The following is a 26,909-nucleotide window of genomic DNA, read 5'->3' as shown; positions in this document are numbered from 1 at the left end:
TGGGCACCCCAAGGTGCCAGCTCCCCATTCCTGATCCTCTCAGCATAGCTAGTTGGAGCTCTGGGAGATGGATGGAGGCCTCTAATCTTCCCATCCCCAAGATTCCAGGACTCCCAGGTTCCATGCAGATAATCCCATTTCTGATAATGAGAGCCCCTGCTCTGAGCCAAGCATTTCTCCCCCTCATCTAATTTACCCTGAGGCTAGTCTGGGGCAGTAGTAATCTTGCCTTGTCTCCACATTACAAAGAAACAGGCTGAGTGAGTGATGTTATTTGCCTAAGGTCATGCCACAGCTGAGGCAAGAGTGGAACCCATGCCAGCCTGGCTCCAGAGCCCCTGCCCCTCTCCGCATGGGCTTGCATCTTAGTCAACACTGTGGCCTTTAACCCCATCAATAACTCTTTGAAGGCCTGGAGGACGCGGTGTTCTCATCATCCTATTCTTCTTTGATGGATGCGAAAGCCAAGGCCCACAAAGGGGAGTGGCTTGCCAAGGTCACTGAGTAGGTCTGGAGCCAGAGTCTCCAGCAAAGACTGGGTTGGTTGCTCTAGGAGGCTGGGACTCAACTGCAGGTGTTTGCTGAGTTTTTGCGCCCTTTTCCCCCTCTCCTCTCCTGCCCCAGCCTGCTCTGGGACTGTCCCCAGAGATAGGAAAGCCAGCTGCCCCCTGGATATGCCCTGTGCTCCTGATCCCAGGATGGGGGATGGATTCTACCTAGCTATCTACCTAATTCATTTCCTCCTCCTAATCTCTTTTCCCCTTACCTGGGTCCAGAGGTCCCTGTAAGCCACCGTGGCTCTGGGCCCAGTAGTTGGAGCCAGGACAAAGGGGAAGGGGCTGTTGATGGCCACTTCCACGCCTGCCCTCCTCCCTCCCTCCTGGCCTCCAGCCTGACCTGGCCCCAGGGCTGTACTATGCTCCGAATATTGGAGCAGAGGCAGACACCACCCACCTCCTGAGAGTCCAGGCCCTGTCCCAGGGACAGATGCTGAACGTGGATCCTGGGTATAAGGCAGGGGGCAGCTTGGAGCCTGAACTCAGGTCTTTCAAAGCCCAGGTCAGCTTCCCCATGGCACCTGTATTGGTGTGAGAAACGGAAGACCAGGATTTTCTATCAGTCATTCAACCAGGGCCAGTGGGTGTCCAGTCCTGGCTGTTGCATGTGACCTTGGTCCCATTCTTGCCCCTCTCTGGGCTGTTTGCCCATCTGTACCATTGGGTCCTCCTGGCTCCAAGAGCCTCTGAACGCAGCACCCGGGCTGGGGCCCTGGGGGAGAGATGAGGAGCAGACAGACAGACAGACAGACTGCAGAGGATGTGGCCTGCAAGGCCCTGCCCTGGATGTGCACGTGCTTGGCTGCCCTTGATGCCTGCCACGTGAGGGGCAGGGGAGACCTGGGCATCTCCTCAGAGGCCTCCAGACCCTGGTGGAGAGAGGACAGACAGTTCCAGGTGACCTCCTACCCACTGCACAGGCAGCCTGGGGACAGGAATGAGACCTGATAAGAGCCTGGGCCCCTGATGAGAGAGGCCTGGCCCTGGAGCAGGTGTGGGATGGGGTGTGGCTTGGCTGGCCACAGGAAGCTGGGCAGTGAGACCTGTCTCCTCTGACTTCCTGTCCTGCTGCTCCTCCCCTCCCCCTTTGGGGAAAGCTCCGGTGGCCCCTCCCAGCGCTGTCTCACTGTCCACCTACCCCATACCACAGGCCACCTGGGTTCCCGACTCCCAGGCCAGTGCTCAGCTCATGCCCTTCAGCACCTCACCTTCTCGCCCTGTGAAATGCCAGATGTCTCAGGGGTCTCCAAGGCCTTCCCACTCTTACCAGTCTCTGGGACACAAAAGGATCGTGAGGAAGGTGGCGCCAGGGCCACGTGCTTTCTTTATGTCTCCTCACTGTGTCTTCCCAACTGTCCTGTGGGATAGGTCTCCTTAATCCCATCAAGCAGACATGGAAACTGAGGCTCAGGGCAGGAATTCACATGTGCACAGCCAAACAGCCAGGCTTGGCTGAAGCTAGATCAGGACCTAGGTCCTTGGCTCACCAAGGCTGAGATCTCACCACTCCCCTGGGCTGGATTGTTAACATGATTGGGCCGGGGGGTCTCCCTGTGCTATGTCATTGTGGGAGGGTACCTTGGAGGGCACCCAGCTGCGCAGGAGTCCAGTCCTCACTATGTGACTTTGAGAGTCACGTCACCTTTCTGGATCAGTCTTCTTATCTGCGGTGGCAGGGGCACGAGTTAATCTATTTTTTTTTTTTTTTTTTGAGATGGAGTTTTGCTCTTGTCACCCAGCCTAGAGTGCAGTGACGCTATCTTTGCTCTCTGCAACCTCCGACTCTCAGGTTCAAGCAATTCTCCTGCCTCAGCCTCCCTAGTAGCTGGGATTACAGGTGCTCGCCACCATGCCCGGCTAATTTTTGTATTTTTAGTAGAGATGGGGTTTCACCACTTTGGCCAGGCCAGTCTCAAACTCCTGACCTCAAGTGATCCACCTGCTTCGGCCTCCCAAAGTGCTGGGATTACAGGTATGAGCCACCATGCCCACCCAAGTTAAGCTAGTTTTAGGGCCTTGGATTGGGTCAGTTCAGGCTCTGGCTTGGCTCTGCCTGCTGCGGGTTCAGTTTCTCTGTACAGGAAGTTGCTTGGCAGGTGGTCTGTGGAGGCTGTTCTAACCTTAGGCCGGTGTAGGGGAGGCTACACTGGTGGACGCAGAGTGAGGATGGTGGCTAAGGTCTCGCCAGTCTGCGCCATCAGAATGGTCCCTAGAAGGGGATCCTGAACCTAGGTTTAAGCCCTGAGCTGCCTGACTCCAGCTCTGACTTGGCATGGGGAGAACTGGAAGAAATAGTTCCAGAGCTGTCCTCAGGGAACAGGCTCCCAGAGAGCATGGCCCCAGGTAGTCAGTGTCTAGATTTTGGGTTGGAGGAGCTCAGAGAAGGGAAAGATCAGAGGTAGCTGGAGGTGTTAGGGAAGCCTTCCTGGAGGAAGTGCCTAGGTTAGGTTGAGGATGTTGGGGAAAGAGCACAGGATCCAGAGTCCTGGCTGTGTGGCCCTGTGCAAGTAGTCTGTGCCTGGGGTTCAGCTTTCTTATCTGCCCTGCCTGTCTTTAGATACTTCATTCATTCACACATTCAGCAAGCATCCATCGGTAGCCTCTTTCTGCTTGGTTGTGTGCTGGAGGTGGGGGACAGAGAGGGCAATCAGATCCAAGCCCTGACCTCAAGGAGCCCCAAGCTGGGTGCTGAGACACTTGTCACAGGAGTGCTGGAAACCCAGAAGATATTGGGAAAAGAGCACAGGACCCAGAGTCCTGGCTGTGTGGCCCTGCGCAAGTTGCCCAGAAGTAACTTAAAGTAATACAGAGAGGGGCATCTGAATTAGCCTTGGGGGTCAGGGAAGGAATTCCACAGAGGAGGAATGCTCAGGGGATCCTTTTGGAATTGGGTGGGAAGTGAAGTTGACAAGTTTGATCACATGAGGAGCATTCCATACAGAGAAGTAGCCGTGCAAAGGCCCAGGGGCAGATCACAGGGTAGTGCATTTGGATAATGGGAGGTGGTTCAGTGCGGGCTCAGAACTCAGGGGGCTGGAGGTGATTAGAGAGCTAGACCAAGGCTCCATGCCTTGAGTCTTAGAGGCCCTGGGATACCAGGGGAGGGTTTTAGACAGGGAGGCTGGTAAGGGAGCACTGCTGCTGTATTTGAGGCCCACCTTAAGGCCGAATTGTGAGGAATGGAGCAAGGGATGGAACCCAGAGAGCCTTAGGAGCGATCATGGATGGGATATGATGGGTACAGCCTAACTCTTTGCAATGTGCACACTGTGAAGCGTTGTGCAGGCTGGGACGCAGGACGTCATGGATGTGCAGCCCCCTGGGTGCCTGCGCTAAGCAGGCCGAGGAACCCTTGTAGGCTGGAGTGGAGTGGAGGGTGCCTCCAGGCTGTGTCCCTGCTGGGACTAGAGGAGCCCTCAGCCCCCAGGCTGGCTCTGCGCCCTCCACACCCAGCTCCCCAGGCTCCAGCTTTTAAACTTTAATGAGCCCCAGCTCAGTTTCCAACCGAGAGTCTTTAAAGTTTCAGGAGATGAGAGAAAGGGAGCCCTGGAGACAGATGGGTTTTCTTTCTTCCCCTGCATCTCCATGCCTGGCTGGGCCACCTGGAGCCAAGGCTATGGGTGCTGTGACCCCAGAGGCATGTGCTCTGTGGGGCTCCGGGGCCTTGGCGGGGCTGTTCCAGCTTGTTCCCGAAGAGCAGGAGACCAGGCTCGGGTGCCAGGTTGCCACTGAGGATAGATGGGGATAGAAACCTTATTTCAGCCCTGACCCCTCACCTTTGCCCCTGACTGGGCAGATGGTCGTGCTCTGGCAACAGGTGGGGGAAAGCAGCTCAGACCAGCTGTCAGGCTTGAGGCAGCCCCACCCTGCCTGCTGCCTCTCTTCGCCCCCTCTGGCATGGCTGGGCTGGCTTCAATGCCCTGGGGCCCCTGGAGACTCAGAAGCATGGGCAGCAGAGGATCCCATGCCAATCACAGCAGATTCCTGTCACCTGTCATTAAAGAGAGCCTGGTTCGGGTGGCACAGGGCAGCTGGAGCTGTTCTCTGGGGCTCTAGCATAACCGTTGTCTTCCTCCCCTCAGCCCAGGCTCCCTGAAGGCAGGTACTTGCCGCCTCTGATGCTTCTCTGGAATCCTATGTCCTGGGCCAGTGAGCAACATCTGCACATATATACTGCCTCCCGCTGCCCCATGGGAAGTAGGGGGTGACTGCCACCTCTGTTCTCCCCTCTGGTGCCTGAACAATTTACTTATCCTTGGGTTTTGTGCAATACCTTCCATCTGCCCCAGTTTCCCGAGATCTCCACCATCTCCTGCCCCTGCTCACCATCTTTGGACCCTGCCAGAGTGGCTGGGGCCCGGTACTTTGCCAGGGGGGTGATGGGTCTTGAGGTAAAGGCCTGATAGCCAGAAGGATGGCGTTCCCTCGTGTGTCTCCACTTGCATACATGCATACATTCATTCATTGCTTCAGTATGTTTATTGAGCACATACTGTTTCAAGGATTGTGTCATATCTAGGAATTTAGGGGCAGACCACACAGATCAGACCCTGCTGTTGTGGGTTTTACAGGCTGAGGGGTTGGCAAGCAAAATAGAAGCAAACAACTAAATAAGACACCAGATGACAGTTGTGCATAAGGAAGAGATAATGTGATAGGGATCGAGGATTCTCTTGGGGACTTTGTGTGTGGAGCTGAATTGTGAGTGATGGTGTGTGTGGTGTGGCCCTTAGTCTGGCAGACTGTGCTCCTCAGGGGCAGGTGCCGGGTTCCCCATCTCCCCTTTCCCACTGACCTGACAGCTCTGGGACAGGGGCCTGAAAGGGGTCAGTCAATCTGTGTTTAAGGTATGTGCGCCTGTGCCTGTGAGTGTGAGACTCCGTGTGTGTTTCTGTGTCTGGCGTTACTCTGTGTGTGTGAGTCACACCCCCTCACTGCAGAAGCAGAGTTGTCTATGATCCAATTATGTCTCCTCAGCTGTCTCCTGGCAGCTCCCGCCCCTGGCTCGGCTCTGGCTGTGCCGTGGTTTCCCCTTCTGAAGCTGCCTGTGCTGCCTTCAGAGGCCCCAGGGCATCAAGGCCAGTCCAAGCATGCCAGAGGGGACAGAGCGAGGCGCCAAGAGGGATGCGGCTGCCTCAAGCCTGTCTCTGGGTCTCGGGGTCTTCCCTTTGGGATGTGTTTTCTATCCATCTCTGTTCCCCTGTTCCTCAATGGCTACTGCCAATGTCCTTAATGTCTCTACTGGCCACTTTGTTCCTGTGTCTTTTTTTTTTTTTTTTTTTTTAGACAGAGTTTTGCTCTTGTTACCCAGGCTGGAGTGCAATGGCGCGATCTCGGCTCACCGCAACCTCCGCCTCCTGGGTTCAGGCAGTTCTCCTGCCTCAGCCTCCTGAGTAGCTGGGATTACAGGCACACGCCACCATGCCCAGCTAATTTTTTGTAGTTTTAGTAGAGACGGGGTTTCACCATGTTGACCAGGATGGTCTCGATCTCTTGACCTCGTGATCCACCCGCCTCGGCCTCCCAAAGTGCTGGGATTACAGGCGTGAGCCATCGCGCCCGGCCTTGTTCCTGTGTCTTAAGGTCATTCTGTCCTTAATGTCTCTACTGGTCATGTTGTTCTTTTCCCAGTTGTTTATTCATTCAACAAACCTCTTCTCATGCCTCCCACCCATCCTGCCAGCCACCTGGAGATATTGGACCTGGGAACTGCTCTTAAGAGACTCTGGGCCTCGTGGGGAGACACATGGAGACAGTGACAGCCTTTTGTGAGCAGTGTGGGGACAGAGAAATATACTCAGGCTGAGTGAGGCCAGTGACTGGCAGCATGGTGGGGGGATGGTATGGGGGCTTCTCCAGGAGGTGGTGTTTGGATGGGGCCTCAGGGTGCAGAAGGATAAGGCGGCAAGCAGAGAAAGTAGTGGCTAAGGGAGGTAGGCTCCCGACTGGCAGGGGTTCAGGGCTAATGGTGAGGAAGAAAATAGGCAGAACCAAGGTGGGGAGGACGTTTTGAGGTTTGGATTTTATCCTGATGGCAGAGAGAGAGAGAGAGAGAGAGAGAGAGAGAGAGACAGACAGACAGAGACAGACAGACAGACAGACAGATAGCAGAGGCTTTCAAGTTGGGCAGTGCTGGCCTGGAAGTCTGGAGACCAGAGAAGAGGTTGTGGCTATAGGGGTCCAAGTAAGGATGGTGAACCTATATAGGCTGGTGAAGAGGGGCTGCTGGGAAGGTCGTGGCCAAGTGGAATCCAAGGAGCTGAGTTGGCTAGAGGTTGAGAGTAAGAGCATAAGGGACAAGTACAGAACCATGCCCCCTATGGCAGTGCTGGGCACAGGAAGAACCTTGCCCCCTATGGCAGTGCTGGGCACAGGGAGAACCATACCCCCTATGGCAGCACTTGGCACAGGGAGAACTGTGCCTGCTAAGGCCGCACCAGGCACAGGGAGAACCATGCTTCCTATGGCAGTGCTGAGCACAGGGATAACCATGCCCTCTATGGCAGTGCTGGGCACAGGGAGAACCATGTCCCCTATGGCAGTGCCGGGCACAGGGAGAACCATGCCTGCTATGGCAGCACCAGGTACAGGGAGAGCCATGCCCTCTATGGCAGCACCAGGTACAGGGAGAGCAATGCCCGCTATGGCAGCACCAGGCACAGGGAGAACAATGCCCGCTATGGCAGCACCGGGCACAGGGAGAACCATGCCACCTATGGCAGTGCTGGGCACAGGGAGAACCATACCTCCTATGGCAGCACTGGGCACAGAGAGATCTGTGCCCCCTATGGCAGCACCAGGCACAGGGAGAATCGTGCCTGAATGGAGAGCGGGAGCTGCCTGTGGGCTGCCCAGGGGGCGGTGCTCCAGAGGCTGCTGGGGATGAAGCCTGGAACTTTACTGGAGAGCTGTGGGGGCATCAGTCCACTGGTGGTCCTGGAAGCCTTGGGAGGCTTTTTCCCTCTCTGTCTTTGCCTGTAAGTCAGCCCTGGCCCGTATTGTCCCACTGGCCTCCCCAACCCCTTCCCTTTTCTTCTAGGCCTTCTACTCTCTGCCTCCCTTTCTCAGCTCTCCCTTCTCTGCCTGGTTCCCTCTTGGCCCCCAGGATAGGAGTGGAGAGGTATGGGGCAGGAGGCCAGCCTCTGCAACGTCGTTGAAGCAGGATGTTTATCACTGCTGCAGAGCTGGGCCTGCTTCTCTGGAGCGTGGAGGTGGAGGTAGGGGTAGGGGTCAAGGGAGGCTGCTGGGGACCAGGGAGGAAAGGGTGAAGGAGGCAGAGCAGGGATGAGTCACTCAGCCCTGGATGGAGGGCGGCAGAGAAGGTCTAGCTGAGTCTGCTCAGGGAACTCTGTCTGGGTGAGACATGGTAGCATCTCTACTCTCCACTACAATCTCGGGGGCTCCACTTTTGGGGAGAAGATGTGTTGGTGGTAGCTGCTGCCAGATCCCCTTCGCTATAGAGGAGAGGGCCATAGGGATTGCCTGGTCATTTTGCAGGCGGGAATACTGAGTCCAAAGATGGGGAAAGAAGACCTTGCCCTGGGCCCACACCACTTGTGCTCTGTGTCCTTCCAACCCCCTCATCAGCTGCAGGCAAGCCAGCTCCCCACTCCATACACACCCTCAAAAGCCCCAGCTCCTAGCACTGGCCTCTCAGGGATCGTCCTCCTCTGGCCCACCTGATTCCTTGGGTCCCACACAGAATGGAGCCTAGTTCTGGACTTTGGGCCACACTGGGTTCCAACCTGATTTCTTCCCTTCACTCTTCTGAGCCACTGTTTACCAATGGGCATAATCTTTCTTCCTCCCAGGTAGTTAAGGATGGAATTCAGTGAATTTATTATACCAGCCTCCTAGCACAGAGCCTGGCACAGAGCCGCACACCCTCCACATTTGTTGAGAGTGGATGACTGAATGAGCAGGTCCTTAAAGGACAGTTGCATTTCCCGCCTCCGTCCCTGTCCACCAGGTTCCCTTGTGGCACTGCGTTGATCCTTCTCCTTCCCCCAACCAGTCCAGGCTGTTTCTAGTTCTCAGGCTCAGGCCATCATCTCTGCCGGGAGCCCCTTCTCCCTCCCTTTCATCTGGGTGCTGTCTCCTCTTCTGGTCATCTTTTGGGGCCCAGCTTAGATGCCTCTCCCTGTACCTGGCTTCCCTTTGTCCCTTCCTTGAACCTAAAGAGTTGTCATTGTGCCTGCAAGCCCCGCCAGACAATACAGAGTGTTCCTAGGTTAACTCAGCATCAGATGGGCAGTCTCAGGCCCCAACTCAGTTGAGTCCCAGCTTTCAGGTCCAGGGAGTAAGAACTTGGGGTTCTGGGCAACGCTTTTAATTAGGAAGAAAAAAAAGTGAGGCTGGGCGTGGTGGCTCACACCTGTAATCCCAGCACTTTGAGAGGCCGAAGCGGGCGGATCACTTGAGGCCAGGAGTTTGAGACCAGTCTGGCCAACGTGGCAAAACCCCATCTCTACTAAAAATACAAAAATTAGCTGGGCATGCTGGCGCACACCTGTAATCCCAGCTACTCAGGAGGCTGAGGTATGAGAATCCTTGAACCTGGGAGATGGTTTCAGTAAGCCAAGATAGTGCCACTGCATTCCAGCCTGGGCGACAGAGCCAGACTCTGTCTAAAAAATAAAATAAAAATAAAATAACAACTTTTTTTTAAAAAAAGATTTTTCATCTCTTATATAAACTATATTGTAGCACCAGTAACAAGAATCCAAAACAGAAAAATAAATAAAGATAAATCACCCAGAGCCTCAGTTCCCTGAGTAGAACTTTTCCTTGGTTCCTTCCAGCTCTCATTCAAAGGTATAGTTTGTTCATAGTTTAAACCATGGCACAGGTACTAGTTTGTATCCTGTTTTGTTCATTTAATATTGCTCTGTAGAGGTTTCTCATATTGCTACAGAATTAAATTCAGGAACATTTCTGGCAGCTGCTCCCTACAGGCCTGTCTGGGTCCTGAAGGTACAAAGCTAGCTCAGGGGCTGCCGCTGCTCGGGGGAGCCCTCCACCCTCTGTGGTGTGCAGTCATCATTAGGGTGACGTGTCACTCGTAAGCAACCTGGGGCTGCTGCTAGTGTTCAGGTTGTTCTCCAGTATAATTTGCTAATTGCAAATTCAATAATATGAATATTGTAACATAACTTTTTTCTTATTTTGTACTTTTTTCCTGAGTATAAATTTTTAGTCCTGGGAATCCGGGAACTAAATCAAAAAATACATTTTTGGTCAGGCGCAGTGGCTCACGCCTGCAATCCCAGCACTTTGAGAGGCCGAGGTGGGAAGATCGCTTAAGCCCAGGAGTTTGAGTCCAGCCTGGGCCACATGACAAAACCCCATCTCTACAAAAAATACAAAAATTAGCCAGGCATGGCGGCGCACACCTGGAGTCCCAGCTACTGGGGCAGTGAGCTGTGATCGCTACGGTAAACCAAGAAAGAAAGAGAAATACATTTTTATGATTTAAAAAGTATTTGCCAAATTACTTTCCAGAATAGTAGAACCAATTTTTGCTGCCACTAACTGTGTAACAGTTTTACCGTATCTTCATAAGCAGTGAGCACCTCATAAGTAGTGAGTATTTTATATATTTTTGGTAATTTACTGAGCATAAATTGGTACTTCCATACAATTTTACTTTACTTTTGTTTGACTGCTCAAGACTATTAAAGATCTTAAAGCAAGTCCCGGAATCTCCCCTGAAGTTGTCTCTTGGTATTTCTGACACTTCATGCCTCCACCCTCCAGCCCTTTATCCCTTTATAGGAGGATGATGGCGGAAGTAGTAATAGTAATTGTCCTCGTGTCACAGAAATCTACAAGAGTTCAGGGATTTTCATGGCTGTGCCTCCTTCTGAATTACACAGATGTGCTGAGGGCCAGTGGACCAGGGCTCCAGCATTCTAAAAGTCAGAGAAGCCCATACAGGCTCTCTGTTGGCTCACCTGCCCATCTCTCTGTTAAGGAACAGCTCCTTACCCAGCACTTGCTGGATGCCAGGCCCCCTGCCAAGCACGGAGGACACCAAGATGAACAAGGGGCCACAGCATTGCAGGCAAATGAATGCATGATAGTGCGTGCTGAGGAGGGAGCTGCTGGGGGTTTAGGAGGCAAGAAAGGGTGGTCTCCAGCCCATCCTGGAGAGTTTAGGAATAGGGCAGGCTGCCTGAACAGAGGGCAGCCGGGCTGAAGTCTGAAGGCATACTGAAGAGATAATAGGAAGGGAGCCAGTGAGAGGAAGTCCTGGGAAAGCATTCTGGGCAGAGCTGGAGGAGGAGGTGCCTGAGCACCCCTCATGCCAGCACTGAGCAGACCTCGCTCCTCCCCTTCTTCCCCCGAACCCTCAGGTCAGTGGCCTGGAGCAGCTCTTGGGATTTTTTTTTGGTGGGGGGAGTATAAGGGAAAGGTCTTGGGTGTTTCCTTTCTGGGGTCCCCAAAAACCCAGAGGCAAGTGGCAGGTGCTGGATCAGCTTGGCCCAATGCTGGCCTCTCAGAGGCCTCAGGGAAGGGCAAAGTGGAGGGCCCTGAAGCCAGCAGTTGGTGAGTAGGCCCTGGGAGGAGAAGCAGGAGCAGAAAGGGTAGAGGGGCACTGGCGCTGGGCCTCGGACCTGTTGTGTGCCAGTCTTTGCATCTCTCAGAGCCTCCTGTCATGGTCCAGCATGGTGACGGCAGGGCCTGGCTGTGGGCTGTGAGGGTGGAGAGGGCTTCTGTGTGGGGCCCTGGTGTGAGAGGGCCACCCACCCCGTCCCTGTGCACCCATGCTCTGGAGTGGATCTTGGCATTTTTGTTATTTTAAACTTTGTTTCTTCTTGTCCCTGTATGTTCTTTGGGGATTAGTGGGAGGTGTTCCCCCAGGGCAGGGCCTGAGAAATCAGGGAAAGTTGCTGGGGCCTGGAGCTGGAGGAGGGGCGGCTGCTGCCAAGGGCTTTAGGGAACAGTCTCACCTAATCCTTACAGGACCACTCTAAGGAGAGGATTATTCCTGCTTGACAGATGAGATGCTGGGGCTCAGAGCCCTTTGTCCAAGCCAAGGCCACACAGCTAGGACATGGCAGGGCAGAGGTCTGTCTGACACAGGTGGACCAGCACTGCTGTATGAACTCTGGGCCTGCGGGTGACAGGGGCTCCAGGTTTGGAGCCCCAGCACTGGGTTCTGGAAAATGGGGAGCTTGGGTCAGGAGCTGTGTTTGGAGGAAGAATCTGTGAGCTCTGCCTCCCTGGTCAGCAAGGCCTCTGAGTCCAGAGCACCGCATAAGGCCATCAACCAAGGCAGCCTTCTGTTGCCAGGGTGTTTTGTTCTAGCTGGGCCAGTCCTGCCCCTTGATGAAGGTAGCAGAAAGTCCTGACACTGTAGAGTCCGTCACACCTGGACTTTGGTTCTCTGCTTCACTACTGTTAGCCATGTGGATTGTACCTCCCTGGGCCTCAGTTTCAGCCTCTGTAAAATGGGGGTGATGCTTCCCTCTGGGGTGTTGGAAGGGTAAGAGGCAATATTTGCAAAGGATGAAGCTCTGTGCCCTTGACAGCTGGCAGAGGTGGTTTGGGCTCAATTTTAGCCCCCATGGGGTCTATGGTCCAGGTGCCCCTGTCTCCTTTGTGGGGTGCTGAATGGTCAGTGATTTGGAGCAACAGTAATGATTATTGAGGTTGGGGCTATTGTTCAGGGCTGTGATTGATTTGATACGTTGTGCCCCACCCCATCAGGAACGCTTCCTCTCATTTAAATATGGTTCTGTCGGGAAAGGGTGATGTGCTTACCAGTTACTCCCCGCAGAACTATCTGCTGAAAAGCAGCCTCTGGAGAAGTTAGCATAGCCTGTGGGATATTTCAGAGTCCAGCTGAAGCCAGGTTTCCCCAGTGGTAACCTGATGGGTTCTGAGTGGACAGATCATTTCCTGGGTTCCTAGGACTTTGGGATAATCTGTGTGCCCCACATATTCCATGGGCAAGGATATTGGCATCCTGCCTTGTAAGGTCTTGGAGGGAGGGTTAGCCTTGGGTCCACCTGCTTGTGTGTCTGTTTGTCTGTAACTGCCTGGGCCTTTGGCCCTCAAGGCCAGGACACAGCCCCATGGAGGGGACCTGACTTCCTTTCCCATCTCGGGTTGACCATCTCCCTGGGTCTTGGGAGAGACTGCTGTCCCTTTCTCTAGTTGAGAGTCCATCTTCTCTAATGCTGAGCACTGGCAAACCATCCCAGAGAACACAGGCAGGGGGCGGGACAGTGAGACACAGCTTGGGCACTGGACCCTGCACTGTACGTGTTTGTTTAACCCTCCAGGCCTTTACATCCACTAGTCCCCATGCCAGAAATGCCCTTCCCTGCCCCTCAGTGGCTCAGGGCCTTATCCTTTTGGGCGCAGGCGCACTCTACCATGAAGTTCAGATGCATCCGCCTCTCCCAGCCCTGCTCGTGCTATCTTGAGGTTTTGTGTCCCTGTCCCTTACCACTCTACTTGGCGGGACCTGTTTGGGTCAGGGCTCAGGTCCAGTTTGCCTCCGGTCTCCCACCACCCAGTTACACACAGGTCTGGCATACAGCAGGCTTCAGAGACTGGTGAAAGGATGAATGAAAGTGCAGGGCAGGGCGAGGCGAGGGCGGCACCCAGGGTGCACAGTATCAGCAGATACTTGCAAATGCAGCCTAGTCCTGGCCATGTGGAAGGGTGCATGGCTACTCATGGAAACCCGCTGGAGTAACAATAGCTACTTTTTTTTTTTTTTTTTTAAAGACTAGTCAAGTGCAGTAGTGAGAAGGGGGAAAACCGTAGAACAAGGAGTTCGATCTGTAACTTAGTGTGAACAGTTACTTTCGATCACTGACTACCTTTGGACAAGCCAATAGCTACTTGTTTTTTTTTTTTTTTTTTTGAGACAGAGTCTCACTCTGTCACCCAGGCTGGAGTGCAGTGGTACTATCTTAGCTCACTGCAACCTCCGCCTCCTGGATTTAAGTGATTCTCGTGTCTTAGCCTTCCAAGTAGCTAGAATTATAGGCTTGGGCCACCACACCCAGCTAATTTTTTTGTTGTTGTTTGTATTTTTAGTAGAGACAGGGTTTCCCCATGTTGGCTAGGCTGTTCTCGAACTCCTGACCTTAGGGGATCCACCCACCTCTGCCTCCCAAAGTACTGGGATTACAGGTGTGAGCCACCGTGCCCGACCTATTTTTGAGTATTTACTATGCACTAGGCATATTACATGCACTATCTCATTTAATCACAGCATCTCCATAGAGACAGCTGCTATTATCATTTCCATTTTTCACCCGAGGAAATGAAGACTCATAGGAGTTAACTCTCATGCCCAGGAGACAGAGCTGGGATTGGGCCGGGGATTGCCGGCCTCAAAGTCTATGTGGGTCTTTCCTCCTCCTTGCTTGTCCAGTCCCTTCTGACCGTGGCTTCGTGGGACTTGGGGAGCTGGGGCGCACAGTGCTGGTCCCAGGGGTTCTGGGCAATCCCCATTTTTCACCTTGGGCACTTGAGGGGGTTTGGAGAATGGAGTGCCGGGGACACAGCCTGTAGTTTCTCTGGCGTCACTTGCTCCCCCTGCCCTGTTTTCTCAGCTGTAATACCGTTGCATGTTGGGATCCCTGTTGTCACCAGGCTTTAAACACACTGAAGCCCAGCATGGCTCCTTGGCCAATCAACCCCCCTTGGGTTCCTGTTTCCAGGGGAGTTTCTGGGGGACCAGCTGAGATGACTCCCTCACCCAGGGCCTAATAGCTGTGGGTTCCTGGTACAGGCCTGCGCACCTGGTGCTGTCCAGAGACTCAGCCCTACCCCACCAGCTGTCGCTCCCCAAGCCTCATAGAATTACATCTTTGGGGCGTGGCCACCACCTCTGGCAGGAACAAAGATGGATGTAATTTCTTCCACTTGGTGCAGCAGTGCTGCCTGCTGGGGGCTGTGGAAAGTGCAGGAGCCAGGCTGAGCTGGGGATGCCGGTGGACACTTCCCTGACCCCCCTACCTGGCCTGCCTCAGTTTCTTCACCTGCATTGCCACAGCAAGGGTTCTCACCCTCCAGTCAGGGGCCTTCCTCCATAAGCATCTGCCACTACCCCCGGAAACCTTTGAAGTTTCTCTTTATCTATAAGATAAAGGGCTACGCAGAGTCTACAATGAGCACCTGGTCTGTCTTCTGACTCTGCATGCTCCGCCCACTGCCCTCTGTCCCAGAGGTCGGTCTTTGGCCTCTGGAGCCACACAGCCCTGCTCTGGGAGCCTCTGCAAGGAGGGTGGGCAGCATGGACCCCTTCCCAGTGTGCATTCAGCTGCCTTGCAGCTGGGCCCTGGGGGCACTGAGCTTGGCTGGGGAAGAGGCAGCCCCAGGTTGAATTCTAACCCAGGAAGCAGGCTTTTGTTGTCACTGCCCCCGCCACACACTCATGGTCCAGGATAACATGTTTGAAGATTTGCAAAGCCAACAAGCATCCAAATTTGGATTTAGAGAAATTCTGGTTTTCTCAGAAGCCATACTTGAGTGCTCTTTGGTGGTTAAGAGGACAGGAAGATCCTCTTTTGAGTCCCTGCTCTGCTGCTTTCAGGCTCTATGATCTGGGCAAGTTGCTTAATCTCCCGAGCTTCAGTTTTCTATTTTGCAGTGCAGGAATGATAACAGCAGCCACCTGCTAGGTTTGGGGTGAAGAGTGAGTACATGTTGAATGTCTGGGGCAGTGCCTGGACCTTCCTGTGGCCGCTCAACTAGACGTTGTTTGGATGCTATGATGATGCCGGATCGGGCCTGTGCCATCTTCTTCAACCCCCTTTCTCACCATCGCATTCCTCCCATCACTTTGTTCCTTCATTCACTTACCCAATCACTCCCATCTCATTAGTCACCTCAGTCTAACATAGTTCTTTCCGTGACTCTCATGATCCTGACATTTATAGGCCAATTATTTTGTAAAATGATACAAGCCTTCATTCTGGGTTTGTCTGATGTTCCCTGTGATTCTATTTATGTTATGTCTCTGTGACAGAGGTAGCACAGAAGTGATACCTGTATTCCTCTTACTGCGTCCTACCAGACAATACCTGACGGCAGCTTGTCCTGTGATTAATGATACTCACTTTGATCACCTGATGCAGGTGCTATCTGCCAGGCTTAACTACTGTGAAGTGACTCATGTTCCCTTTGTAATTAGTAAGTATTTTGGATGGGAAGTTACTTTGAAACTGTGTAAATCCCCCATTTCTCATCAAACATTCCACTTATTTGTTTATTCATATCTGTATAGACTTTGGTTTCCTGTTTTATTCAATGGAATATAATCGGTTATGGTCATTACTGAGCTTAATATGAAGATTATCTCAGCTTGAGCCCAGGTAGGGTGACCAACACTAGCTTGCCTGGGACTGAGGGATTTCCCAGAATGTGAGACTTGCAGTGGTAAAACTGGGAAAGTCCTGGGTAAACCTTGAAGTGCTGGTCACTCTACCAGAGGGAGAGCCCTTCAGGCTGGTTCCTATGTCCAGAATCTTTATCATTCTTTGAGTATTTGCTTACTTCCTGGCACAAGAAGATGTTCCAGGCTCATCTTATACTTTCTCTGACCCAGCCCTGGAATCACCCATTTTTCCAAGAAGACCTAGAGCCAGACACCTTTTGAGTGGTAGGCTATACCACACTGTGGACACTGAGCCAGATGGAACTCATTCACTGCCCACAGGCCACACTCTCGCCTGCCTCTGCACCGTGGCTGGCCCTTCTTTCTGCCCGGGCCACTTGGCAAGCACCTACCTTCAGCACTGAGATTCTCCGTGAAGCCTGATCCCCCACCCAGCCCATGGAGCTGATCTCCTTCTTACGCCCCCACTGAGAACTTTAGGGCACCTCCCCATTTCCAAGCGTGGCTCTTCCTTTCACTGCAAACCTCTCAAAGACAGGCCTCACATTCCTCTCTGAATCTTCTGGACTCAGTACAGGGCTGGAGCTGGGGGCTGCTGGTTAAATGGTTGGATCTAGTCATGCCCCATTATAGAGCAGAAAGGTAAATGGGGTAGAGAGGGAGGGTGAATTGTTCAGGGTCACACAAATAGTCTTGCAGCCTCGAGTCTGTCCTTGAACCTTGGTTTTCTTAATTCTATAATGGGGCCAATATCCCAGAGCACTGCTGTAAGAATAAAACAATGTGTATAAAGCACTTAGTATAGTACCTGGCACATGGTAGGTGCACCTCTCAGTATTGCTGGGGGACCTTTTGAAACTGTTTTCATTATTTCAGAAGCAATACTATACATGTTAGAAAATTGGAAATATGCAGGGCAAGGTGGCTCACGCCTGTAATCCCAGCACTTGGGAGGCTAAGGCAGGTGGATCACAAGGTCAGGAGTTTGAGACCAGCCTGGCCAATATAGTGAAACCCTGTCTCTACTAAAAATACAAAAAAAAAAAAAAAAAAAAAAAAAAAAAAAAAAAAATTAGCTGGGTGTGGTGGCACACGCCTGTAGTCCCAGCTACTTGGGAGGCTGAGGCAGGAAAATTGCTTGAACTTAGGAGGTGGGGGTTGTGGCGAGCTGAGATCGTGCCACTGCACTCCAGCCTGGGTGACAGAGCAAGACTCTGTCTCAAAAAAAGAAAAAAACAAAAATAAGAAATATAGACAAGCAAAATGAAAAGAAACCATCACATTTCTATCATTTACAGATCTCCACTGTGAGCACCTTAGCAATTCCGCTTCCTGGGCTTCCTCTATGCATATATTTTTCCCCCAATTGTGGTTATGCTGCTTTTTTTTTTTTTTTTTTCGAGATGGAGTCTTGCTCTGTTGCCCAGGCTGGAGTGCAGTGGCATGATCTTGGCTCACTGAAACCCCCACCTCCCAGGTTCAAGTGATTCTCATGCCTTAGCCTCCTGGGTAGCTGGGATTACAGGTGTACGCCACCGCTCCCGGCTAATTTTTGTATTTTTAGTAGAGACAGGGTTCCGTTATGTTGGCCAGGCTAGTCTTGAATGCCTGACCCCAAGTGATCCACCTGTCTCAGCCTGCCAAAGTGCTGGGATTACATGCCCGACCTATTTTGTAATCTTTTTTTTTAAGGCAGCAGTCTCCACCCATTTTGTTTCCATAAATTTTCAGTGCACCTGATACTCTAATCACATACACATTTCTCCAGTTGTCCCCAAAATGCCCTTTATAGATGGTGTGTCCAAATCAGTTTGCAATCCAGAAACGCACTTTACATGTGGTTGTTATATCCTGCAGGTCAGTCCCTCCCTGCCCCTTTGTTATGACATTGACTGGTGGAAGAACCTCGGCTAGTAGCCCCGTGGAATGGTTCACTATCTGGCTCTGTCTGGTTGCATTCTCATGTGGTGTCACTTACCTCGTTCCTCTGTCCTCTGTATTTTCTATAAACGGAAGTTATATCCAGGGCTTGATGGGTTTCTTGGTGCCTAGAATAGCCAGCAGGCGATGATGTGACCTTCCTGTGGTGTCCCACCATCATTAGTGGTGCCAAGGCCTATTCTGGGATGAGGGGGAAGGCAGTGTGATCTCTCCCTCATATGGTTGCTTGCATCCCCTTGTGAGTGGAAAGTGTTATGTGAGGGCTCCTTTGGCACTGTCTAAATGCCAGTTCTGAGAGACCTTTTTTTTTTTTTTTTAAATTTTTTTTTTTATTTTTTTTTTGAGATGGAGTTTCACTCATGTTACCCAGGCTGGAGTGCAATGGCGCGATCTCGGCTCACCGCAACCTCCGCCTCCTGGGTTCAGGCAATTCTCCTGCCTCAGCTTCCTGAGTAGCTGGGATTACAGGCACGCACCACCATGCCCAGCTAATTTTTTTTTTTGTATTTTTAATAGAGACGGGGTTTCACCATGTTGACCAGGATGGTCTCGATCTCTTGACCTTGTGATCCACCCGCCTCGGCCTCCCAAAGTGCTGGGATTACAGGCTTGAGCCACCGCGCCCGGCGAGAGACCTTTTTAAACTACACAAGAAAACTTGTCCATTTGCTGAGAAGAACTTGATCTTGGGGATAGGGCTCTTGGGTTAAAAAAAAAATCACAGAACAAGGACATTGAGTTTCATCTCACTGAGTGCAAACCTAGGGAAACCTGGTTCTGTTTTTACTTGCTTTCCAGACATGTGATCTGGGTTAAATCCTAGCTCTGCTACTTACCAGCTGAGTGACATTGGGCGAGTTACTTAACCTCTTTGAGCCTCAAGTCCCTTCTTGGATTTCTTGTCTGGCAGAGTTGTTGGGAGGGTTAAATAAAACAAGGTGTCCTGGCCGGGCACAGTGGCCCACACCTGTAATCACAGCACTTTGGGAGGCTGAGGCAGGCAGATCACGAGGTCAAAAGATCGAGATCATCCTGAACAACATGGTGAAACCCTATCTCTACTAAAAATACAAAAATTAGCTGGGTGTGGTGGTGTGCGCCTGTAGTTCTAGCTACTTGGGAGGCTGAGGCAGGAGAATCACTTGAACCCGGGAGGTGGAGATTGCAGTGAGCCCAGAGGTTGCCAACCTGGCAACAGAGCAAGACTCCGTCTCAAAACAAAAAACAAGGTGTCCTTGGCCATCTTCTTCCCAGATGAAAAGCTCTTTGAGGGCAAGGCTAATACATAATAAGAAATCCAAAGATGTTTGTTGAAGGGGGAAAAAAAAACACAAATAGGAGGACAAGTGGTATGGCCAGGTGACAAGTATCAGGGAGGAAATAAATCATCCATTTGGGCATTTGATTTTCATTTATGCTTTCATTTCATTTAACATGTACCCATTCCCATTCCAGGCTCCATGATGAAATAACCATGAACCTCTGCCCATGAGGAGCTCTCAGGGGTCTGGGAGGGCACAGACATAGAGATTCATTGCACAGAAGCCCAGAAGGTCTGGCTGGGAAGGCTTCCTGGAGGAAGAGACTGGGCTGAGTAGGGGGAGATGGTCTCTGGATAGAGAGGCTCTCTGTCTCCTGGCACCGGTGGCTTTTTAGGGAGCTGGCCAGGGCTTGTGGCAAGAAGGAAGTCCATGCTGGCGTCAGAGGCCTCTATTCCTCCCTGTTCTCTGTCTCTTCCTCCTCCTCTGCCTGTCTGCCCTCTGGTCCTCTGGCCAGGGCTCTGAGCTCCATGTGATCCTGACAACCCATGTATCTGTCTGCAGTGCCGGATGGAGTGCCGTGATGTGCCAGCTGAGACACTCTATGACGTCCTACACGACATTGAGTACCGAAAGAAATGGGACAGCAACGTCATTGAGACTTTCGACATCGCCCGCTTGACAGTCAACGCTGACGTGGGCTACTACTCCTGTGAGCGGGCATAGCATGCTGATCCCTGTCTCCTTGGCCTCCATCCAGGCCTCCCACCAAGCCTCCTCCTCCCCCCTCCCTCCTCTGGTCACTCCCATGACCAGGCTGCTCAGAGACTTGAGTGCTGAGACACAGAGCTGCTCTCCCTGACATCCCTGTCCATTCCTAGACCCTTAGGCACACACATGTACATTCACACATATGCACTCACATGATCACGTACACACACACACATAGGCACACACACGCATACACTCAAACACATACACAGCTCGTACCCACATGCCACATAGTCCCAGGGACACATTTTCATGCACATTCACACCGTTTTTCTCTTGTACACTCACATTCATATAGACAAGCCAGCCAGGCTGACAAGGTAAGGGCTGTGTGAGGTTGTGAGGAGCAGGGCTGGCTGGAGGCAGTCGGGACAGGTCTTACCCTGGCTCCAGCTGTGGGACTGTGGTCTGGGAGAGAGGTGCCTGTTTGCACTGGGGGGCTGGCAGTTACTTAGGCATCCCTGCATCTCTGGCCTCCGCCACACCCTCCCTTGCAGGCAGGTGGGCCAGTGGTCTGGCTGAACTGTCCCTTGCCCTCCACAGGGAGGTGTCCCAAGCCCCTGAAGAACCGTGATGTCATCACCCTCCGCTCCTGGCTCCCCATGGGCGCTGATTACATCATTATGAACTACTCAGTCAAACATCCTGTGAGTCAACCTGCCTTCCCTGCAGCGGGGCAGGGGAGAGAGTTAGGCAGGGCAAGGCTGAGGCTGCCGCTGTGACTTCCATGTGACTTCAAGCAGGCGTGGAGCCCACTGGCCCTCAGTTTCCTTCCTGTACAGTGAAGATAATGACTTCTCTCTCCCTGATGGGGATTTTGAGCAGATCGGGAGAGGGCAGTGTGGCCACCTCTGTGGCGAGTGGGTGGGATGGGGTGACTTTGGTTGGTTGGGCTCTGGGACAGGGAAACGAGGAGCAGAGGTGAGAGGCAGGGTCCTCTAGCCCTCCCTGAGGCTGGGCCACCTTGATCTCCCTGGGCAAGGACAGGCAGGTACAGCTGGCTGGGCAAGGGTGAGTGTGTGTGTACCCATATGTGCTCATGAGCTCTGACCCCCGGACTGGGGGCTTTTCTGAGGGGACAGGGAAAGCGTCAAGAGGGGCTAGGATGACCTAGTCTGGTTCTTCCCTTTCTCTGCACCCAGAATCAGGCCTAGTCTGGAACAGATGTGACGGCATGTGAACTGTGTGTGTGTATGTGTGTGTACACGCATGTGCGTGCATGCGTGCGTGTTTGTGTATACTCACAAAAACATCATCTTTGCCCCCACCCCGAGTCTCACCTCCCTGTGCCTTCCATCCCCAGAAATACCCACCTCGGAAAGACTTGGTCCGAGCTGTGTCCATCCAGACGGGCTACCTCATCCAGAGCACGGGGCCCAAGAGCTGCGTCATCACCTACCTGGCTCAGGTGGACCCCAAAGGTGAGGGCTTGGCCCTGGCAGCCTATCATGAGATCCTTCCCTATACCACAGGGGTGGGGTCTGATCTACTAGGGATCCAGAAGGGCATCTATTAGTAGCTGTTTTGCATTTTGGGGCATCTCCATCCGCAGCCGTCCTTGAACCAAGGCTTGGGACTTTACAGTAGTTTGAAAAGAGTGGGCCAGGGAGGTACCACTGCCCTACTGATGAAGCTGGGGGTGCTTTTTCCTGGGCTCCGCCATCCCCATGCTCTGCCTTGTTCACTGCTCACTGGCTGTTCCCTCTGCCCATCCTGGAGGCCTGGGTTTTCCAGGCCTCAGTCTTCTCTTTCTGGGGATGGCTCATCCACTCCTGTGGCTTCTGTGACAGGTGGCTGCATCTCTCTCAGCTGAGATCCAGATCCCTGTGGCCCTCAGCTGCCTGGACATCTCCCTCTGGATGTCTTCCAGGCACCGGAGCCTCTCTGTGTCCAGCGGGGAATTCTGCATCTTTCCTCCTGACCTGCCCCTTACCCCAAGTCTCTGCTTTTCAGTCACCCATGCCCAGGATGCGCAGTCATTTGGGGCCACTCCCTCTTCCTCAGCCAAATCCAGCCACTGATTCCTATTGATTCTGTTTCCTCAGAAGCTCCTGAGTCTGGCATTTCTCTCCGTACCAGCCACCTTGTCTGTGTATTCTGGCTGCCAGAGGAGTTTTTCTAAAACACTTATTTCCTCATGACTCTCACCTGCTTTAAGTTATTCTGTGGCTCTCCATTGCCCTCAGAGAAAAGCCTAAGCCCCGTCCCAGGGCTCCTGGTATTGTTCACACCTCATCCGTCCCCACCGCTCTGCCCAGGCAGCCCTTCCCCACAGCCTCCCATCCTCATCCCTCCAGGGCTGCTGCAGGTGTCACCTCCTGTTTCCCTGATACTCAGGGGAGCCATTGGCTCCCTGCTCTGTGGCCCATTCCCCTCTAGCAGAACACTCGGTTCCTGTTAGGCCCCCAATGAGCTCCTCTCTGGGTCCCCAGGGCTGGCCCAGGTTGGTGTCACAGTGAACCTGGAGTGAGTGAGTGAGTGAGTGAGTGACTAGAGGATGGGGAAGCCTTGAGCATCCTTGCCTGGGAATGCTCCATGCCCTGGAGTGCACAGTGGTCCAGGCCCAGCGCTCCCCTGGCACCTCATTGTGTTGGGTGTCAGTGTCAGAGTGGACACTTGAGAATGAGACAGGATGGAGAGCTGGGTGGTGGATTCCAGGTCAGGCCAGGCTGGGGTGCTCAGCCAGAGGCCTGTGTGGTTAGGGGAGGCTTGGAAGGACAGGCAGAGGAGGGCTGAGCCTCAGGGCCATTCCTGGGAGGGAGGTTAGGCTGAGAAGGGATGTCAGTGTGATTGAGGGAGGCAGCAAGCTGCAGCGGGGTGGGTCTGAGTTTCCACTCTTGTATAGCTTGTGCTCACCTAGGACCCTGTGGTTTTCTTCCATGTACTCTTTGAGGCTGGGCAGAGGGAAAGTGGGGGACAGAGCTGAGCCTGAGGATCTCGGTCTGAGGTAGAAAGGAGTGAGGGTGAAGTCTTGTAGGATTTGCCTGACACACCCCTTCCCCGAGGGGAAGACAGTGGCCTCCCTGGAAGCTCTGGACAGAGGGAGGGGCTTTTGTCAGGAGAGAGGGGCTGGGTCTCTGAGATAGATTTTTCCATTCCCTGCCCTCACAGGCTCCTTACCCAAGTGGGTGGTGAATAAATCTTCTCAGTTCCTGGCTCCCAAGGTGAGTGGCCTTGGGATTTTGGGGGGTGTTGGAGGCTGGAGAGAAGACTATGGGATAAGGTGGGTGGAGTCAAGCTTGAAGCCTGGGGGCCAGGTGTGGTGGCTCATGCCTGCAATCCCAGCACTTTGGGAGGCAGAGGTGAGAGGATCACCTGAGGTCCAGAGTTCAAGACCAGCCTAGCCAACATGGCGAAATCCCGTCTCTACTAAAAATACAAAAATTAGCCGGGTGTGGTGGTGGGCACCTGTAATCCCAGCTACTCAGGAGGCTGAGGCAGGAGAATTGCTTGAACTGGGAAGGCAGAGGTTGCAGTGTGCAAAGATATTGCCACTGAACTCCAGCCTGGGGCACAGAGTGAGACTCTGTCTCAAAAAAGAAAAGAAAAGAAAAAAAAAGAGTATAGCCTGGGGCTCAGGGAGGGCAATTAGGGCTGAGGGGCAAAGTATTTTTTTTTTTTTTTCTTTTTTGAAACGGAATCTTGCTCTATCACCCAGGCTGGAGTGCAGTGGCATGATCTCGGCTTACTACAACCTCCACCTCCTGGGTTCAGGCAATTCTCCTGTCTCAGCCTCCTGAGTGGCTGGGACCACAGGTGCCTGCCACCATGCCCGGCTAAGTTTTATATTTTTAGTAGAGACGGGTTTTCACCTTGTTGGTCAGGCTGGTCTTGAACTCCTAACTTCAGGTGATCCGCCCGCCTTGGCCTCCCAGAGTGCTGGGATTACAGGCGTGAGCCACCGCGCCAGGCCTGGGCGAAGTTTTGAAAGGGAGTGAGTCAGGATGCTGGGGGCTGAGCTGCTAGAGGGCGCTGGAGGGGGCGTGGAGAAGACCTGGACCCCCGCCCTGGCCACCCCCTGACCCGGCGGGGTGGCGGGCCCACAGGCCATGAAGAAGATGTATAAGGCGTGCCTCAAGTACCCCGAATGGAAGCAGAAGCATCTGCCTCACTTCAAGCCCTGGCTGCACCCGGAGCAGAGCCCGTTGCCCAGCCTGGCATTGTCGGAGCTATCAGTGCAGCATGCGGACTCACTGGAGAACATCGACGAGAGCACGGTGGCAGAGAGCCGAGAGGAGAGGATGGGTGGCGCGGGTGGCGAGGGCAGTGACGACGACACCTCGCTCACCTGAGTGTGGCACCAATGCAGGGACCGAGACAGGACCGGGCGAGCCCTCGGATGGTGGCTGTTTCCGCGCTTTCTCCCCTCCCCCACCCGGTGCCTCCTGGTGGCACTGGGCTGAGCCCAGGTGGGCGCTGCAGCCTGGCTGGACACAGCCCCAATAAACGATCCCACAGCCTCAGCCGGCTCATCACTGTGCCTGCTTGCCACCTGCCTCACGGCCGCTGCCGCAGTCCCCTGCTTCTGCCCTTAATTTTGTTAAAGTTATTGATCACCGGCCTTTGATCCTTCGGGCATCTCCTCATTTCCCCTTGTGAGGTGGGGATGGGATGGATCTATCACTGCTCTCCTCCTGTCCATACTCTGTTCCATTCTCTGCCCATGTCTATCCAGCTGTCTTTGTTGAGTGATCATTTTGGCGTTCATGCCAAGCTATTTGCTTTCTTTTCACTCCTTTAAGGCAGAGGTCCCCAACCTTTTTGGCACCAGTGACTAGATTTTGTGGAAGACAAATTTTCCATGGGTCAGGATGCGGGGAGGATTGGTTTTGGGATGATTCAAGGGCATTACATTTATCATTAGAGTCTAATAAGGAGCGCACAACCTGGATGCCTCACATGCACAGTTCAAAATAGCGTTCTCACTCCTCTGAGAATCCAGTGCCGCTGCAGATCTAACAAGAGGCGGCAATGATCACTCAGCCCCTGTTCACCTCCTGCTGTGCAGCCTGGTTCCTAACAGGTTCCTGACAGGACCAGTCTGTGGCCCAGGGATTGGGGACCTTTGCTCTAAGGGAAGGAGCAGGCCTGGCCAGAGGCCCTGGGCCAGGAGTCAGGGGGTGAGGTTCTACTGTGTGTCCTTAAGCCCAAGGCCCTTTGGGTCCAACCCATGGACTCGGGGTCTGACACTCTCCTGTCATCCCGGAAGGGAGGTGGAGGGGTCAGTGGGTCTCAAGCCACAGGGCTGTGGGCCTCAGAGCTGAGGTTGGGGCAGCATACCCTGGAGGAAGGAGGTCAGGGGTGTAGGAGAAGGGCCTCAGACTCCAGTGCAGTTGGTGGGGACCAGGCTCAGTGAGTCCCACCCTCCCTAGGTCATTTTGAAGACCTCAGGACTGTGTTAACAGAAATGGTGAAGTCCCCAGACACCCCATCGCCTTGCCAGTGGTCAGATGCCAGCCCCCTCACCCTATGCTGCACCTCACTGCTCTGAAGTCAAGAGGGATGCCTAGGCCTGTCCAGTGATCTGTGGCTCCCAGGTGCCCTCTGCTGCCCAAGGGACACCCCTGCTGCCAGGTCCAGAGGAGGGCTCTGTGCTCTGCTCCTCTGCAGTGTTTTTGACTCCATATGAACTTGGGACCTGGAAGTTCTTCCCAAGGTCTGGCCCAGTTCTACCCTCCCCAAAAGCTCCTTGCCTTAACCCTACCACTGAAAGACATGGTGTACTCAGAGTGAACTCTTTCCCAGAGGGACAGGGTGAGTGGCCAGTGGGGGGCAGCCAGGAGATTCTAGAACTCACCAAAATGGGTTGCATCCCAACTTTGCCCAGCACTGGCTTTGTAACTTTGGGCAAGCCCTGAGACTTCTTGGAGCCTTATTTCCTAACCCATAACCTGGGATGATAATTTTTGCCTTCAAGCAGAGTGTGAGGATTGAGATGAAAAGAATAAATTGCCCAGCACTGGGACTGGCATGTAGTAGGTTCTCCAACTAATGACACTTTACTCTTCTCAGGGGGTTAACCGCACCCCCCCATCGCCCCGCCCCGCCTCGCAATGGGAGATCTGTTCTTCCAAATATACCCTTTGCGCCTATGCAGAAGTTGAAGCCCAAAGAAGTTAAGATCTCTTTAGTGGCTGGCCCCAGAGATGTCCTGGATATCGGACCCAGAAATGGCTGCCAAGCCTGGTGCCCTCATCTGTGTATGTGCTGGGAGGATGGGTGGAAGTCTCCTGTTCTCTAGGCCTCAGGCTGTAGCCTTCCGCGGAGGGATCCTTGGGAGGTGTGGCTGGGTGGGTAGCTTCCCCACAACCCTATCTGTGCGCACCCAGGGAGGGAAGTGAGATACCCTTGAAGAATGTGGTGGAGGAAGGACTTCCTGGAGGAGGTGGCCAGGAACCACGGACGGCCTTCAATGGCCCCCTATGCCCCGGGGGCGTGGCCCCCTTGGGGGTGGGGTGCGTGTCCGGACACTCACCAGAAGAGGGGCGGCGAGAGCAGGGAGACTCAGGGAGAGATGGACTCAGCGGGCGAGATGGTGGGAGTTAGACATAAGTCTCAGGAGACAGTCGGAGGACCCGCAAGCAGCCTGAAGGGCAGGAGAGTGACAGAGACCGACAGGCGGGCCAGGCCAGCCGACTCCAGGACGGTGACTAGGCGAGGGGCGGGGCTGAGGAGGGGGCGGGGCCCTGCCCTGCCCCAGCCCCACCTTCTCTCCGGGGGAGTCACGTGGAGCGGGCGGAAGCGCCCGGCGGGGTGGGCGCGCCCGCCCCCTTGCTGCGATTTGGCGGCGGTGGTGTGAGTCGCTGGCGGTGCGGGGACGCCAGGTCCCCGCGTGGAGTCTTTGCTCAAAACAGGTCAGTGCGTCTGCCGGAGCCTCCAGGTCTACAGCCCCCTAGCCACATGTGGCCTACAGTTTCCCCATTCTGCAGAACGGAACGCCGAGGCCGCGCTCTGCGTCTGCTTCCCCGGGTCATCTTGTCTGTTTACCTTTCTGGGCGTGGTGGTGGGGGTCGCCTC

General features: G+C 53.7%; 2 protein-coding genes and 1 long non-coding RNA gene across 8 annotated transcripts in view; 2 read left to right on the top strand and 1 right to left on the bottom strand.

Moving 5' to 3' along the window:
- STARD10 (StAR related lipid transfer domain containing 10) overlaps nucleotides 1-24,355 on the top strand; it is a 40,018-nt gene extending 15,663 nt beyond the window's left edge. For both annotated transcript variants that reach the window (XM_032258870.1, XM_032258869.1), the window contains exons 3-7: nucleotides 19,686-19,833; nucleotides 20,436-20,539; nucleotides 21,196-21,313; nucleotides 23,004-23,056; nucleotides 23,939-24,355. In XM_032258870.1, the coding sequence (XP_032114761.1) occupies nucleotides 19,686-19,833; nucleotides 20,436-20,539; nucleotides 21,196-21,313; nucleotides 23,004-23,056; nucleotides 23,939-24,184 (669 nt within the window). In that variant the 3' untranslated portion in view covers nucleotides 24,185-24,355. The remainder of the gene's footprint in view (nucleotides 1-19,685; nucleotides 19,834-20,435; nucleotides 20,540-21,195; nucleotides 21,314-23,003; nucleotides 23,057-23,938) is intronic.
- Nucleotides 17,611-18,630, bottom strand: LOC116536963. Its single transcript, XR_004262905.1, has 2 exons — nucleotides 18,498-18,630; nucleotides 17,611-18,162 (listed from the first exon to the last, which is right to left on the bottom strand). It is a non-coding gene; the product is annotated as an uncharacterized LOC116536963 (long non-coding RNA).
- Nucleotides 24,356-26,609: 2,254 nt separating the features above from the next.
- ARAP1 (ArfGAP with RhoGAP domain, ankyrin repeat and PH domain 1) overlaps nucleotides 26,610-26,909 on the top strand; it is a 66,198-nt gene continuing 65,898 nt past the window's right edge. For 4 of the 5 annotated variants that reach the window (XM_032258841.1, XM_032258840.1, XM_032258839.1 and 1 more), the window contains exon 1: nucleotides 26,610-26,746. The gene's annotated coding sequence lies outside the window, so the exon portion shown is untranslated. The remainder of the gene's footprint in view (nucleotides 26,747-26,909) is intronic. The other variant, XM_032258838.1, reaches the window with a different exon arrangement.

Source organism: Sapajus apella, unplaced genomic scaffold, assembly GCF_009761245.1.
Source record: "Sapajus apella isolate SASKATOON/1434 unplaced genomic scaffold, GSC_monkey_1.0 scaffold106, whole genome shotgun sequence".
NCBI lineage: Eukaryota > Metazoa > Chordata > Mammalia > Primates > Cebidae > Sapajus > Sapajus apella.
Note: the sequence above shows the minus strand (reverse complement) of the source record. Positions and strands in the feature narration are given on the sequence as shown.